We start from the raw sequence: 17465 nt of genomic DNA on the forward strand, positions 1-17465 counted from the left end.
TACAAGCAGTACATTCACTATCTCTGAAGCTACTTGTTTTCCTATCCGAGGAAGCACAGTTAAGGGGATTTATCAGACTTTGGGTCCATTAGTTTTCCTAGCACTTTGTCCTCTAATGATAGTTATAATATTTATTTCCTCCTTCTTTTGCCCAAAGATTACTTGAAAACTTCGGAAAGCTATAAGCTTTTCTTTATTGGACGTTGTTGGCTAGGTCATCATTTATTGCCATTCACGTTGCTGTGAGTTGAGAATCACATGTAGGCCAGACCAGGTAAGGATCCAGGTTCCTTCCTTTAAAGACATTAATGAACCAGATGCTTTTTTTTGACAATCAATAACGGACTCATAGACTTCCTCAAACTCTTTAATTCCAGATATTTACTGAATTCAAATTCCACCATCTGTCATGGCAGGATTCAAACCCAGGTCCCCAGAACTTTATCTGGGTCTCTGGATTAATAGACCAGCAATAATACCACTAGGCCATTGCTATGAAGAGTGATGCAAAGTATATATTCAACTCTCCTGTCACTTCCTGGTTCCCTATTATTATTTCCTCAGCCTTGTTTCCTAAGGGGCCTGTACTCACTTCGGCTTCTATCTTTCTTATAAATGTAAAGAGGTTTCTTTTGTCCCTCTTGATATTACTTGCAAGTTTATCCTCAATGTTTATCTGTTTGTTTTGTTGATTTTTAAAACTTTGACTAATCCTCTGGCTTATCACTATTCTTTGTAACATTGTAAGTTTTGTTATCCTTAACTTACTTGGTTGGCTTATCCCCTTCCTGGAATCCTTTGTCCTTCCTGGTATGTATTTTTGCTATTAGCTATGAATTATTTTCTTAAACATCAGCCACCATTCCTCAACTATCTTTGCTGTTAAACTTCTCTTCGAGTCCATTTCAGTTCATTCAGCCGCATTCCTTTGCAATTATCCTTATTTAAGCTTTATGCAGTTGCTTTTGACCCAAGTTCCTTCCTGTCAACAGTATGATAACTTCTGCCATGTTATGGTCACTATTTTCTAGAATATCTTTTACTCTGTCTTCATTTATTAAACCTGGGTAAAAACAATGATTTCAGATGCTAGAAACCAGAGTCTAGATTAGAGTGGTGCTGGAAAAGCACAGCAGTTCAGGCAGCATCCGAGGAGCAGTAAAATCGACGTTTCGGGTAAAAGGAACTCATTTATTAAACCTGCCTCATTACACAAAAGATTATATCACAAACTATCTATCCAGCCAACTGAGCTAACCAACTCTCAATCAATATCTGCAGCAGGGATCCCACAAGAATGGCCTATTTCAACAAGTAATTAATGATCAAGAGCTTATAGGACGATATGCCTTGAAATTAGCAGAACGCTTCCAATCTCGTGGCAGTTCAAATGCAAGAAGCTTTGCAACTAACTGAGAACACCCCCTTACAAGAACTTCATTTCTACTAAAAATGCCATCCCACATAAGAGGCATTTATGCATTGTAATTGTATAGTTTGTTGTTCTTTAACTGTTTCTACTGTGTGTTTGATGGTGTGACTTGAGAGAATGAGGTGCTTGAGAGAATGAGGTGCAACTTACTTTAAATCTCTAAGGAAAGCTTGCTTCTGGCATTATTTAAATTGGGACAATCACCCTGAGGGTGAGAAAACATAAACATCTCACATATAAAACATTCTGTTCATGGGCAGCAGGAAAATACATATACTCTGTCAATGATAGGGCAAAGGCAGCCCAAAACATAATAAAGTGCAACTCTTTGTTTTGTTGAACCCTTACTCAATGATGAAAATGTGGCGTAAAACAGTAGAATGAAGGAGCTAAGACCTTTCATAGAAGCAACACATTTTTTGAGGTATTTGACTCTGCTGAAATCAAAAAGGATAGATTTTTTTTAAAAGAACAAAGAAAATGTACAGCCCAGGAACAGGCCCTTCAGCCCCCCAAGCCTGACCCGATCCAAATCCACTGTCTAAACCTATTGCCCAATTCCTAAGCATCTGTATCCCTCTGCTCCCCACCTATTCGTGCACCTGTCCAGGCGCACCTTAAATGAATCTACTGTGCCTGCCTCGACTACCTCTGCTGCCAACGCGTTCCAGGCACCTATCAACCTCAATGTAAAGTATTTGTTGCGTGTATCCTCCTTAAACTTTTCACCTCTCACCTTGGACGCGTGACCTCTTTTTATTGAATCCCTCACCCTGGGAAAAAGCTTTTCTCTATACCCTTCATGATTTTGTAGACCTCAATCAGGTCCCCCCCACATCTCATTTTTTTTCTAATGAAAACAATCCTAACAACGAGAGGCGACCTCATTGAAATATACAAGATTCTTAAGAGAGTAGATGTAGAAAGGTTGTTTCCCGTTTTGAAACAGTACAGGACTAGAGTAAGCATTGCCCATTTAAGACAGGGATGAGGAATTTCTTCTCAGAGGATCGTGGATCTGTGGAATTCTTTATTGCAGAGGGCTGTTGAGGCTTGATCATTGAGTATATTCAAGGCTACGATGCGCACATTTTTATTGAGTAACGGCATCAAGGCTTAGAGTAAAAGACAAAATGGAGTTGACAATTATTAGATCAACCATGATTGGATTGAATGATGGAGCAAATCAAAGCTGTTTTGGGGTAGAAGTGATCTGTACAAGAAGGATGGATTGCACCTAAATTGGAAGGGGACTAATATACTGGCAGGGAGATTTGCGAGAGCTGCTCAGGAGGATTTGCACTTGTGGGGGGGGCGGTGGGACTCAGGGAGAGAGTGAGGAAAGATTTCAATCTGAGACTGGTACAGTTGTCAACAAAAGCGAACCAAACAGTCATGGCAGGCAGGGACAAAACAGAGGACAAGGTAGGACTGATAAATTAAACTGCATTTATTTCAATGCAAGGGGCCTAACAGGGAAGGCAGCTGAACTCAGGGCATGGTTAGGAACATGGGACTGGGATATCATAGCAATTACAGAAATGTGGCTCAGGGTTGGACAGGACTGGCAGCTTAATGTTCCAGGATACAAATGCTACAGGAAGGATAGAAAGAGAAGCAAGAGAGGAGGGGGCGTGGTATTTTTGATGATGGATAGCATTACAGCTGTGCTGAGGGAGGATATTCCCAGAAATATATCCAGGGAAGTTATTTGGGTGGAACTGAGAAATAAGAAAGGGATGATCACCTTATTGGGATTGTATTATAGAGCCCCTAATAGTCAGAGGGAAATTGAAAAATAAATTTGTAAGGCGATCTCAACTATCTGTAAGAATAATAGGGCGGTTATGGGAGGGAATTTTAACTTTCCAAACTGTGGACTGCCATAGTGTTAAGGGTTTAGATGGTGAGGAATTTGTTAAGTGCGTACAAGACAATTTCCTTATTTACTATGTGGATGTAACTACTAGAGAAGGTGCAAAACTTGACCTATTCTTGGGAAATAAGGCAGGGCAGGTGACTGAGGTGTCAGTGGGAGAAAATGGGAAGCCTTCAGAAATAAGATAACGAGAGTCCAGAGAAAGTATATTCCTGTCAGGGTGAAAGGAAACGCTGGTAGGTATAGGGAATGTTGGATGACGAAAGAAATTGAGAACTTGGTTAAGAGAAAGAAGGAAGCATATGTCAGGTATAGACTAGATAGATCGAGTGAATCCTTGGACTATAAACGCAGTAGGAGTATACTTGAGAGGGAAATCAGGAGGGCAAAAAGGGGACATCAGATAGCTTTGGCAAATAGAGTTAAGGAAAATTCAAAGGGTTTTTATAAATACATTAAGGACAAAAGGGTAACTAGGGAGACAGTAGGGCCCCTCAAAGATCAGCAAGGTGGCCTTTGTGTGGAGCCGCAGGAGATGGGGCAGATACTAAATGAGTACTTTGCATCAGTATTTACTGTGGAAAAGGATATGGAAGATATAGAATGTAGGGAAATAGATGGTGACATCTTGCAAAATGCCCATATTACAGAGGAGAAAGTGCTGGATGTCTTGAAATACATAAAGGTAGATAAATCCCCAGGACCTGACCCCAGTACTGTGTGGGTAACTAGGGAAGTGATTGCTAGGCCCCTTGCTGAGATATGTGTATCATCGATAGTCATAAGTGAGGTGCCGGAAGACTGGAAGTTGGCCAGTGTGGTGCCACTGTTTAAAAAGGGTGATAAGTACAAGCCAGGGAACTGTAGACCAGTGAGCCTGACGTTGGTAGTGGGCGAGTTGTTGGAGGGAATCCTGAGGGACGGGATGTACATGTATTTGGAAAGGCAAGGACTGATTTGGGATAGTCAGTATGGCTTTATGCGTTGGAAATCATGTCTCACAAACTTGATTGAGTCTTTTGAGGAAATAGCAAAGAGGATTGAGGGGGGCAGAATGGTAGATGTGATCTGTATGGACTTCAGTAAAGTGTTCAACAAGATTTCACATGGGAGACTGGTTAGCAAGGTTCGACCTCATGGAATACAGGGAGAACTCGCCATTTGGATACAGAACTTGCTCAAAGGTAGAAGACAGAGGGTGGTGGTGGAGGGTTGTTTTTCAGACTGGAGGCCTGTGACCAGTGGAGCGCCACAAGGATCAGTGCTGGGTCCACTACTTTTCATCATTTATATAAATGATTTGGATGTGAGCATAAGAGATACAGCTAGTAAGTTTGCAGATGACACTAAAATTGGAGGTGTAGTGGACAGCGAAGAAGGTTACCTCAGATTACAACAGGATCTTGATCAGATGGGCTAATGGGCTGAGAAGTGGTAGATGGAGTTTAATTTAGATAAACGCGAGGTGCTGCATTTTGGGAAAGCAAATCTTAGCAGGACTTATACACTTAATGGTAAGGTCCTAGGGAGTGTTGCCGAACAAAGAGACCTTGGAGTGCAGGTTCATAGCTCCTTGAAAGTGGAGTCGCAGGTAGATCGGATAGTGAAGAAGGTGTTTGGTATGCTTTTCTTTATTGGTCAGAGTATTGAGTACAGGAGTTGGGAGGTCATGTTGCAGCTGTACAGGACATTGGTTAGGGGCCACTGTTGGAATATTGCATGTGCAATTCTGGTCTCCTTCCTATCGGAAGGATGTTGTGAAACTTGAAAGGTTCAGAAAAGATTTACAAGGATATTGCCAGGGTTGGAGGATTTGAGCTATAGGGAGAGGTTGAATAAGCTAGAGCAATTTTCCCTGGACCGTCGGAGGCTGAGAGGTGACCTTATAGAGGTTTATGAAATGATGAGGGGCATGGATAGGATAACTGGACAAAGTCTTTTCCCTGGGGTTGGGGAGTCCAGAACTAGAGGGCATAGGTGTAGGGTGAGAGGGGAAAGATATAAAAGAGACCTAAGGGGCAACTTTTTCACGCAGAGGGTAGTACGTGTATGGAATGAGTTGCCAGAAGAAGTGGTGGAGGCTGGTACATTTGCAACATTTTAAGAGGCATTTGGATGGGTATATGAATAGGAAGGGTTTGGGGGGATATGGGCCTGGTGCTGGCAGGTGGGACAAGATTGTGTTGGGATATTGTGTTGGCATGGACGAGTTGGACCGTCGAGTCTGTTTCCGAGCTATACATCTCCATGACTCTAATAGGCTGAATAGCCTACTTCTATTCCAAGGTCTTAGATTTCAGATTTCTGCTGGAGCAGTGTAAGGTTCTTGGTGTATTTTAAAAGCAAACAAAATATGAATGTCTGCTCATGTGACCTCTACTAGTTTAAATCTGTTTACAAATATGGTGGGTGGTTATGTTGATTTGTGCATCTTTGTTTGTGCATTCATACCTTGAGGGTTAGAAACAGATAGGGTTTTTGTACCTGAATGACCCATTCAATTTGAAATTACCCAATGAATACCTTTCATGTAAAGATTCAACTCATCTGCCACCAGTTCTGACGTGCCACAGCGATAAACCGTAATGATCTCCTCAGGAGATAGACATGAACTGCTTCTGATAGGATACTCTTCCTGGGAGCCAGAAATCTGCGCCATATTCCTTGCTGCCTGCAGCACATTATCGATGAGGATGAGCACCTTGCCAGGATCTTCTGCAAGCCTCCGCTTCTCGCCTTTAAACAGCCACCAAACCTCAAACCAATCATTGTTCACAGCAAACTGCCCAGCCTTCAGGACAACATTGACTATGATACTGTACAGCCTGTCCCACGGCAGTCACTGCAAGATGTGTCAGAGTATCAATATGGATATCACATTACACATGGGAACATCTCCTACCTTGTACACGGCTGGTACTTGTGTGACTCGACCAATGTTGTCTATCTCATACACTGCAGGCAAGGATGCCCTGAGACATGGTACATTGGCGAGACCGAGCAGACACTGTGACGATGAATGAATGGACACCGCGCAAAGATCACCAGGCAGGATTGTTCCCTCCCAGTCAGGGAACTCTTCAGCGATCCAGTACCTTCGGCCTTGGACCTTCGGGTGACCATCCTCCAAGGCGGACTTCAGTACAAGCAACAACGTAAAATGTCTGAGCTGAGGCTGATAGCCAAGTTCGGTTCCCATGGGTTCATGTCACGCTACAGGTGACCCCACTGTACTATACACGCACTCTTCTATATACTCACACAGACCCTCTCTCATACGCATACACACACACTCCCCCACCCACGCGTGCACCTTCTCACAGGCTTATGCACTCACTCACTCTGTCTTTCCTGCACGTGCACACATATTTATGGGGTAAATTTGTAGTTGGAGAATTACATTTTATTTTGATCAAAAACTGCATAAATCCCATGTAAAATTCCATAAATCCTACTTTAGAAATAGATCCAGTCCGACTCAACATTGGGACACAGACAGACTTTAACCTCACACCTCTAATGCATTGTCTGAGCTGAGATGGCACCTATTGTTAGAAATACTGAAGCTATCTTGAGAATGTAATTTAAAAGAAGTTCTGAGATTTACATATTAAACAACTGAAACTAGCATATTCCATTCGAAAAGATGAAAGACTTAAGCTAAATTTGTTTAATATATCATTTACAGATCCATGACACTGTAACCCTTTTGCTATAAATTTTGTCTTATGGTCCTGTTCCACCACCACCTGATGAAGGGGCAGCACCTCAAAAGCTAGTGCTTTCAAATAAACCTGTTGAACTAAAATCTGGTGTTGTGTGATTTTTAACTTTCGTGTAAAGACCTGTCAGGTCGGCCCTTTTTGCTCGTCTGGCATTTTTGTGGCATTTTTGATCTTAGTTTTAAAAATATAAAGATTAGTTTGACGTTTTGTAGAAACTGGGGCATGAAAGGAGTAAAATCTGCAGGGTCATTGTGCTAATTTTATGTTGTGACTCAGTAACATTCCCTGTAAGGCAGATCAGCTGTGCTCTGTAATACATTCATCAAGAGTGTAAATATGAGGCCTGCTTCCGATGTTTACTTGACTGGTCCGACATGATGTTTGTACTGATGTGTTTTTGTGGGTCTGTCATCCTGTTCATTTGCCACAAAGTGTGTAAGCATAAGTTCACTAAACAAAACACCGCTGCAGATGCTGGAAATCTGAAGGAAAAACAGAAGTTGCTGGAGAAACCCAATAGGTCTGGCAGCATCTGTGGACCGAAAGCAGAGTCAACGTTTCAGGTCCAGTGTCCCTTTTTCAAGTTCAGTTGTTTTTGTTATGTGGGCAAACATATGAGCCATTGTGCAGTTGGAAATATCTCAAACTACCCAGAGAAGCATAACCAGTTGGTTTCTTAGCGTGACACCAGGGGATCTATTTTTACTTGAACTACTGTTACAGGTTGATGGAACACAGTTTGATGGCTCATGCAAAGGATGGCATCTCATAAAATGCAACACTCTTGAAGTGTCGTGTCAGTTTGGAAATAATAATCTTTTCAAGTCATGCTGTTCAGTAGTCAGGAATGTGCTGCGTAGGGAGTAATGCCATGCACAAGCAAAGATCTATTTGAGACTTGCAGCTGAGCATAATTCTTAAAGGTATTATGCAATGCAACAAGCTGGGTGCATGCAGCAGCAGAAATTAGCAGGAATATTAGTTCGAAGCATTAAGCTAAATTTTCTTTAACCTGCTGTTCTGCCAGCATGCAATTCTGCTTTACTGATAATTTAATCACTACATGGCTGAATTATAGATATTAGCTCAAATGCAGCATGTTCTCATGTTTAATAGTTTGTAGGTAGCTGAAAACTAATAGGTTGCTTGGGACAATAACAGCTGGAAAATGCAAAACATTTGAAGAACTTTTTACAGTGCATTTTTGGATGACTTCATAGGTTGTTTGTTGAAACATTTTATCTTTACTTTTTCTGACACAGACTCTGTTCTTCTTTTGCTTCAGACTGATACTATTTATGAATTTCAGTATGAACATGTTGCATATTTGCTTCCAATTACTTTCTTGTGAAATTGTTCCAGGAAGGTCCAAGATACACAACAGTGGAAAAATACGAGAAACTGTTAAGTCGCAGCGGTCTGCTCTGGCTTCTCAGAGGGTCATAAAACAGGTACAGTAAAATGCTGCTTGGTTTCTTTTACTGTTTCGAATGCTGATATGGAATATAACTGTTCTAGTAAACTACATAATATACTAATCATGGATTTTTACATGTTTGTTGTTTTTTCCCCCCCCCCACAATATAAATGATGATACCCAGATATCTAGTTGAATCCGGCTATGTAAACCTTTGTCTTTGTAATAAACTCTTATTCATGTTATTGCAGCAGAGAAGTTAGTGTGAAAAGTTTGTACGGTCAATTTTGTGTATGTTTGCATATATAATAAAATTATTGAAATAAGAAACAAATGTAAAGTTGGGACTGAATGATATAGGCAGGCCCTGTAGCACCCACAACCTTCTCAGGCAAAAACACTACCACTCACTTAAGATCCTGAGTTAATGTTTTGTTACTATTTGCGTCTGTTAGTCTTGAAAATTTTCATTGGATTTCTCATTAATTGGTTTGCTTTGAATGAATAATTATAATCTCTTATGATAATTCTAGTGAATCTTCATTTCCAATGTTATGTGCAGATAATATTTTATAAATGGAATCTAGACTTTCGTGCAGTACTCCATCGGTGTTCTAATAATGTCTTGCACAGATGTAAGTTTAGTTTCTTGTCTTTTAATTCATTTCCTCCATTATTATAAAATGCAGCATTCTACTTCTACCTTTATTACATGCTCTCATCTGTGTTTTGACCTTTTCAAAAAATGGTGTGGTGGTCATGGTGAAATCTGGCTGACTGCATAGTGAGATGTATGCCAAGCCCACAGGAATTGCATTGGAGACAATGGACTATCAAGAAACAGGAGAAATGGGGCATACAGAACAGTCAGTTCAATGTATTAATGTGCCAATACGATTCTAGCAATTTTTCTTGCATTGTTTATGCTTTTAGCTTAAACCACAATCACAGCATAAACCTCTGTAGTTGAGGCTTTTGGAGAATAATGACTAATTATAGACAAGCAGAGGTAGATGCTAATCTTTACTTGAAGGGTTTAGACTGCGCTTGTTTAAGTTGTAGATCTAGGAAAATATGGTCGGGAGACTTAAACAAATACCCTTTGTTTGGTTGTATAAGGTGTAATCCTTCCTGGCATAATTTATTTTCCTCAGGGCTTCACATTAACTGTCAGAACAAATTTAGGTGCAAATATTTTGGTCTCACTTGGTGTAAGTGATAAAATTAAGTCTTGGTTTGGTGTAGTGCATTTATAATTGAAATTGCACAGAAGATGCAAGATGAACTGCAGCTATGAAACTGAACCGAAGAGGTTCCCTGATGGTAATGTTTTATCCATTGATTTTCATAACCAAAATACTCCTTTTCAACACTTCACGTGTAAATCTCTTTTTCTGCATGCAGGCTTGTTGTTTTTGAATACACTGCAAGTTAGTAGCTTGCATTGAATTTAGAAATCTCTTTTCACTCAATATGTGATGTATAATGTCCTCTATTATTGCGCATCCATTCTTGTGATTGGATTTAATGGAGATCAATTTAGACAAAGCTGACAAATATTTTTCTGGAAACTGGAGAGGACCAGCTCCTGCTATGAGCTAGCCATCATATATACATAAAACATGCTAGTTACTTTCTAGGGACAAATATGACAATGGAACTGAGCTTGTTAAATTTAGATATCAAGGCTACTTGTGTTAAGTGCCTGGCCTGGGAGACACTATGTTATGTAGACCAGAGGGTTCCACCACTGGGGATGAGAGAACTCATTTCCGATGAGGTCCTGTTTGAGTGCTGTGTCTGTTCTTGCTTAGCTCTTGGGCTAAGGAGAATTTTTCAATTTACAGTAATAATGATGGGAGAATTTTCAGGAGATAATTAAGAATAATGTGCCATTGTTCAGTTATGTATTTGCCATGGAATGTCTTGCAGATGTTTCTGCTTCGAGCTTTTGAAATTGCAGAGACGACTGAGAATCCTGCTTGTTGATGTGTAATATTTCTTATGGACACTGGAGGGTGCTCTTGTTTTCTGTCAACACACTTCAGAAGCAAGGAGTATATTGTTGGAAAATGAACATTTGCTTAAGCTGGTGTAAATGTCAGTCACAAATTTGTCCACATTTTATAGATGATTTTCCCCTTCGTTTAATTATTTGTCACAGAAAGTACTATGAATGATTAACATTTGAGTGATCAGGCACAAGCTGAGGATATTGTTTCACTTCTGTTTGCTAGCCATCTTAAATAACAGTGGTCCTTGCTATCTGCCATCATCAGAGATGATGCATCATGCTGAATAATGTTGAAGCTTTATGTATAATATTACATAGCAGAGGAACTGCAGAGCATCATACAAGACATTTTTTTAATGCTGGTTTCCCGTTGTCACAAATGATTAGTTCTGTAATCCACTGACGTTTTCCATACAGCAGAGTTTTATATTGCACCTTTATAATCTACATATTTAAATAGTTTGAAACCTATCTGTCACATTTCAGGCATTGCAGTGACAGTGATTCAGACAAATTACAGTTCCCATCTGCTGTCCCTGCTGAGGTCGATTAACTCTGGACAATTTGGAGATTGAACCTGGGAACTACTAGCTTACACAGGGAGTGTTTTTGGCCATTGAACCATGCCTTGACATTCTAATATTTTCATTGTTCTGCTGAGGCATTTTCTGCAAGTGTTGGCATGAGGTAGATTTGGTGTTGATAGTATTGGACCATTAACCCACTCCTTATACTACATTGCTCACAGCTAAACAGCATTAAACATTCAGATGTTGTGTAATCCTGCTCTCAAAACAAACAGATCACTGCTTATTATTGTTACTTGACCCTCAACTCAACATTTTTATAATTGATTGTATGTGAAAAATACAATAATACATTGTAATGTGTACCATCTCATAGGACCTCTACTGCATAAGAACTATTGTGTTTAATTTGTTTTGAATAATTTAAGTTTATATCTTTCTTTCTCTTTGAGAAATGGTCCTACTTGCGTTGTTAGTAATAAATAGGAATGCTATCTATTTGTTAAAACATCACTAATGTCATTACAATGTTTCACTCAAGTGATAATCCTTAATGTGTGTGGCTAGGGGATGAGAATCGGCAATCTTTTTGAACTTTGTATGACATCAGAGTATCTCCTGACCACACAGTGTGTTTCAACTGGATAGCAATAAGAGACAGGAGACTCTCTTTTACCTTCTACCTAATCCAAGACCACCAAGGCCTTTTGTAGTATCTACTATTAGCTGACTGAAATCAGTTAAGTATAAGCTAGGCACTAAATGTGATCTTCCTGTTGTGTAATTCTCATTTACTCACTGTCATACCAGGGATAAATTTAAAAATCTCACAACACCAAATTATAGTCCAACAGGTTTATTTGGAAGTAGAAGCTTTTGGAGCGCTGCTCCTTCATCAGGTAGCTAGCTGGGTAGGATCATTGGACACAGAATTTATAGTGAAAGATCAAAGTGTCATACAACTGATGCGATATATTGAACAAACCTAGATTGCTGTTAAGTCATTAATCACTTAGAATGCAGGTTCCAAATGATTAATGTGTAAATCCGAGAACTTTTTAAAGTCACAGTCCTGAGATAGTTTCATTAAAAAAGTGACATCTCAGCTCAGATGGTGCATTAGGAGCAGCACTCCGAAAGCTTGAACTTCCAATTACATCTGGGGTTGTGATTTTTAAATCTGTCCACTCCCCTCCAACAATGGTAACTCCACATCGTTATCTGGGATAACATTGGGTAGGTGGAGCAGAAATGAGTTCCCAAACCATCAAAGTGTCACTGTTTAATTGATACTCCTTCCTCATAACTGTTGAGTGAAATGTAAACCAATTATAAGCTGTTTGACAAGTGACCTGAATGTATTCCTTTTTGTTAAAGCTGTCTGGGTGCTAAAGTCCATCTAATGTCAGCAAATCATTTTTGTGCAGAGACTTCAAGATCATTTGTGATGCAGTGCTGTGACCAGGGTTACTTGTTGTAATTGAACCATCACAATACAAGCAAGTAAAAACAGCTTTTAATCAAAGAATGCTTAAATGTTGTATTGATGTGCTTCTTGTATGAGTCGTTTCATTAAGCTTTCAGGAAAGGCTAATGGTCAGAGTGGAAAACTTTCTAAATCTGATCATTTCAACTGGAAACCACCCAATGAGCAACTCTAACTTCTCCAAAGTCTACATTGAGAGATTTATGCAGCCAGTTAGCTCTAAGCTGAAGCACGGCTGGTTAAAAGCCAGCTGATGGGAGTGCTGATATGAGAAGATGAAAAGATAATATTAACTGGATTCTCAATGAAGATTTAATTAAATTATAACATGGGGAATGCAGGGTACCCATCTACAGCGTGTCATCGCCAAATGCCTTCTATAATTCTTGGTATCCATGTGGGCTTAAAGTTGATTGCAAATGAACACCCAGGCCTTGAAGGAACAGTCATTGTCGCAGTTATTGGAACAGCTTTCTATCATTGTAAAAGCAGATCTGTTTCTAGAGTAGGAGAAAAATTGTCAAAATGCAAAATTGCAGTTTGTTCCAAAACAAAATGTTAAGAATTAAGACCAGGAAAAAAGGGAGACTGTCAAGTAGAATTTATAGTAAATGTAGGAAAGTAGAGAACCATCGTTGTATTAGGGACTGTAAGTTGGTTAGTGAAATTGTCTCAAGATGTGAAGTGAGCCTTCTGAGGAACGATCACCTAACTCGAATGTTAACTCTGACTTCTTTGCACAGATGCTGCCAGACCTGCTGAGCTTTTCCAGAAACTTCTGTTTATGTTTCTGATTTACAGTATCCATAGTTCTTTCGGTTTTTGAAGTGAGGCATATATAAAACTTACTGAGCCAATCAATTTTCTTGCAACAGTAAATGAAGAAAGTAATTGGAGGAAAAATATTGAAGTTACTTGATGACAGCTAGGTAATGGAATATTTAATGTATTATGGAAATAAGTTTCACCTTTCTTGCCTTTTGTCTTACTTTTAAATATTACTTCAAATAATAAGAAATTGAATATTGTTTCCACAAATTATTAACAGGTAAAAGTGAGTTCCCACAAGATCATGATAGCACTGTGGGCTAATAAGCCTCAATAGCAGGCCTGGTTGTTAGAACATCATTATGAATGTATTGTCTTGATAGTTTGGTAAACCTGAGCTGCATACTTGGCTTCCTATCGATTTTTGCCTGCAGCATGTTGTATTCCAATCTCCATTAATAATTTATGTTTCAAAAATGATAAATTTTACTCGGGAATTTTTTTTTACTAGAATGATTTAATTTTACATATTTTAGTAAACAGTGTCATGTGACTCATTCCATATTCCTTGCTTGAAATTCAGTACAATTTTGGAAGAAAATTTATTTCTAAATGTGTACCTACACTTCCCCTACTAAAAGCAGACTTGTTCTTAGAACTGCAAAGTATTTTGTGTCACCTTTCTTCTGATTAATTGAGTCTGTTGTAGCAAGCAGATGTATCCAGCGCCCAATGTAAAACCAGCTCAAAGAATGTTCTCAAAGAAGGAAGTAGAGCTGAACATTTGAAAGGGAGGGCAGGGCACCAAAATTTGACCTTTAGACCTCAATATCCATGAATTTCTTTTCTAACAGCAAAGAAAATGACAAAATCGTTGTTTTGTTTCCCAAATTGCAGGGGTTTTGTACATCGCATTAAAATCAATAAGGCACATGTGAGGTCAGACTTGAAGTATTACATGGCTACTGGGACTATTGATTGGTGCTAAGAATGTCAGTTTGGAGACTGCAGACGCAACGCTGCAGGAAATGGTTAATGTCTATTTTGCTTGAGATCGGTGCATATTATAGACACTGTATTAGATTTGTCAATTAAACATGAAGTTTCCAGTTTCCCATGTGTTATTTTAGTGTCAAATTGTTCAGAGTTTTAGGGATACTGCTGTGTTCTCTGAACTTTGATTGTTTAGAGAGTACCGAGAACAACTGTATGGTAATGACAAAAAGAATCTTTGCTATGTTTCCAGTCCTGGTTAATGAGTCACCTCCAGATTGGCAGTAGATGAATCCTAGTATTGTTGCAACTGTCCTGAATCTGGTTTACTTGCCTGCAGCTAATGGAGGGTAAAATACCAAGATTCAGCTGCACAGCCAGATTCTTCTCCCTGAGGTACGCTGCCTCTCCCTTGAGTGGCAGTTATTGAACTGTGACAAACGAGTGGTGTCAGGCCTAGCTGGTGGCAGGGGACTGAAGATGACCTTTCCATTAGCCAACTGGTATCTCAGTCTGTGCAGTTGGATAGAGTTACCCTCTCAAATGATTTTCTGGTTGATTTCCTCCTGGAAAACTGATTTTTAGTTTTGAGCATATGTTTGCAAATTCTAAGCACTAATTTTCAACCATTGTAAAATAGTGATTTCATGATCTGACAGAGACAAGTCATACTTTGCCAGAGAAGCAATTTTTAAGGCAATTCCCTATTTCACGTCCTTCGCTCAGAGGTCCGGCAGTCTCTTAGTGTGATCCGGTAAGCAGCTGCCTTCCCTTGAATAGATGAAGGTAGTTTTCAGTTATAGCTCTGAAATTTAAGGTTGGAAATTTTCATTGGTAGTAATGGTGTCACCAAAAAGTCAAGCAGACAGTGGTTTGAATTACAGTATGAAACATTAAGGGTCTTGATGTTGCGTGCTTCTGATTTGGCAACCCCTCATGATAAGGTTAAAATCACACAACACCAGGTCATGATAAGAGCTACATTAGAACATTGAAATTGACAAGTGCTAACTTTGCAAGAATTGAAATTAACCTCAATGATATTTTTGTGTAACTTTTGACTAGAATCAATTGTACAATAAGTGCATGATATACAAAATCAGCATGTTTATCTATGTAAGAGGAATATATAATATTTAATCGGATTTGAACCTTGATGACCTGTTAAGGACCTAAGAATTGATAGATTTGAATGTGGATAAATTCAATGCAGTCCACATTGTGTAGTGTTCATGAAATGTATGTGTAATGTGGAAGACTGGACATTATCACAATTCAGGAAATAAGTAGACATAGTTTCTTTAAACAGGCAGTAATTCTGAAATAGCTTGAACCATGGTTCTATGGTTTTGTATGATACAAATTCTTTCTCTGTGATGTTTCAATAAAAATATTTGTGTTTGGAATCTAATTTCATGTCTTACCTGTAAATATTATATGAACAAGAAATAATTTACAATTAAGAAATTATATGCTATATGGAGATGGTCTTCATTGGTGCATAATGGTATATTTGCACAAGGCAGTATTTCATACATTTGAAAAGCTGAAGGAGTGAATATTTGAATGCAAAATTTTCAACTTTGTATGTTGAACTGAAACTTTAGTAGCCTGTTTGAAATCCCACAAATATTCAAGACAAAGTCCTTGTTACATTTTCAGGGTTTCACAAATTGTATCCTTCAACTGGCCCAGTGGAACCCTGCAATGACTTGCTTACTGAAAGTCCTGTAGGATGCCTGCAATAACCTCAGCCTCTTGTGTAATGGGAAATATTACACTGAGCCAGCTTTGTTAAAGCTACATAACCCAATCAAATTTCCTGACAATTAAATAATTTACAGCAACAAATATGTTGTATCGCACAGTAGGATTTCACAATGCTTCTACTTTGTTCACTTAAAAAAAAATCAATTTTCCAGTTCCTAGAGGCAAGCACGCAAATATTCACTAAACTGTCCAGCTTGAATCATCACCTTTGTCACTAGCATCTCCATTTGATGTCAGAGTGCTGAAAGATAATGGATACACACGAAAAGAATAATCTAAATTGTTATGAAGATGTGGGTGTACTGTACCTTTTGAGAGAGTAAAGGCTAGCAGTGACAGTACCAAGTGTTTTCAATAAGATACAATGTAACATGTGCTCCAGCTTCTGGGGTAGCTAGTTTCCTGGAAACGACAAAACAGATTCGAATTAGGCCAATCAGTTTAAATTATACCCCCCAAAATACCAAATTCCAATCAAGTTTGAATTGAGTATATTAAATCTTGAAAGCCAATGACACAATCCGATGCTTTGGGGTATAAAAGACCAGGGAAAATTGAACAGTTGGGAGGAGAACTGCCATAAGGCCATCAGCTGTAGACTGCTAGTCAGAACTCCCTGAGAGGTACCTGTCCACAGAAAACCTCAATACTGACCTGGATTACTAATCTACTGACAAAGTTAAGGAGAAGATTCGACCACTGGCTGGTTTTAAGATTTGAATTTTTCTGTAAATCTTAATTGGGTTTTTTATTGGACTAGTATTATAGAAGGGAAGGTAAAAGACAGGTTAGAGGAAGGATTTGTAAAGAGTTGTTAGTTAATTATTCTGTTATACTTTAAGAAGTAAAGTTGTTAACTTTTAAATAGCTCTTGACCACTTGAATTTTTACAGATAACTGCATAGAATAAATCTTTTCTGTGTTGCTGATTTTAAATTAAGCAGGAGGATTTACTCCATGTCGTAACAAAATGATGCCCCGACATTAACATCTTCCGGACTTGTTGTGTTTGTTTGCTATATTGTTCTGGGATCTTAATCCAATGTAGAATACAAAAAAAATCTTTTTATTTAGAGTTTAATTTAGATAAATGTGAGAAGGTGTGTTTTGGAAATGCGAATCAGGACAGGACTAATGCATTACCGAGAAACCTCGTTTATCTGAACGAGATAGGTGGGCATTATTTCATTCGGATAATTGATTATTTGGTTAATTGATTCAATGCCTCTCTTCTGGGGCTTGGAGTTTTCTGAATTTTCCTTTTTGCTCCCTGTGCCTGCCTTGCTCCCTCTCTCTCTCTCCGGGTTTGTTTCTGAGCAGACACAGACTTGTGTGTAAGGGACATGGAGCATCTCTGAAGTCTCTCCCCCAGCTCCCCCCACCCTGCCAAAAATCAGTTCAATCGGATTGACACAGTGAGCACTTGCAAAGTCCGCTCCCCGTCCAGGAGACTA

The 17465-nt window shown here is 39.1% G+C and overlaps 1 protein-coding gene across 4 annotated transcripts in view; it reads left to right on the plus strand.

Annotated features, from left to right (window-relative positions):
* The window catches only part of scaper (S-phase cyclin A-associated protein in the ER), a 321703-nt gene that overhangs the window by 25151 nt on the left and 279087 nt on the right, over positions 1-17465 (plus strand). For 3 of the 4 annotated variants that reach the window (XM_072552951.1, XM_072552952.1, XM_072552954.1), the window contains exon 3: positions 8399-8487. The exons of the other annotated variant lie outside the window; for it this stretch is intronic. In XM_072552951.1, the coding sequence (XP_072409052.1) occupies positions 8399-8487 (89 nt within the window). The remainder of the gene's footprint in view (positions 1-8398; positions 8488-17465) is intronic. 4 annotated transcript variants of the gene reach the window in all.

Source organism: Chiloscyllium punctatum, chromosome 33, assembly GCF_047496795.1.
Source record: "Chiloscyllium punctatum isolate Juve2018m chromosome 33, sChiPun1.3, whole genome shotgun sequence".
NCBI classification, from domain to species: Eukaryota; Metazoa; Chordata; class Chondrichthyes; order Orectolobiformes; family Hemiscylliidae; genus Chiloscyllium; species Chiloscyllium punctatum.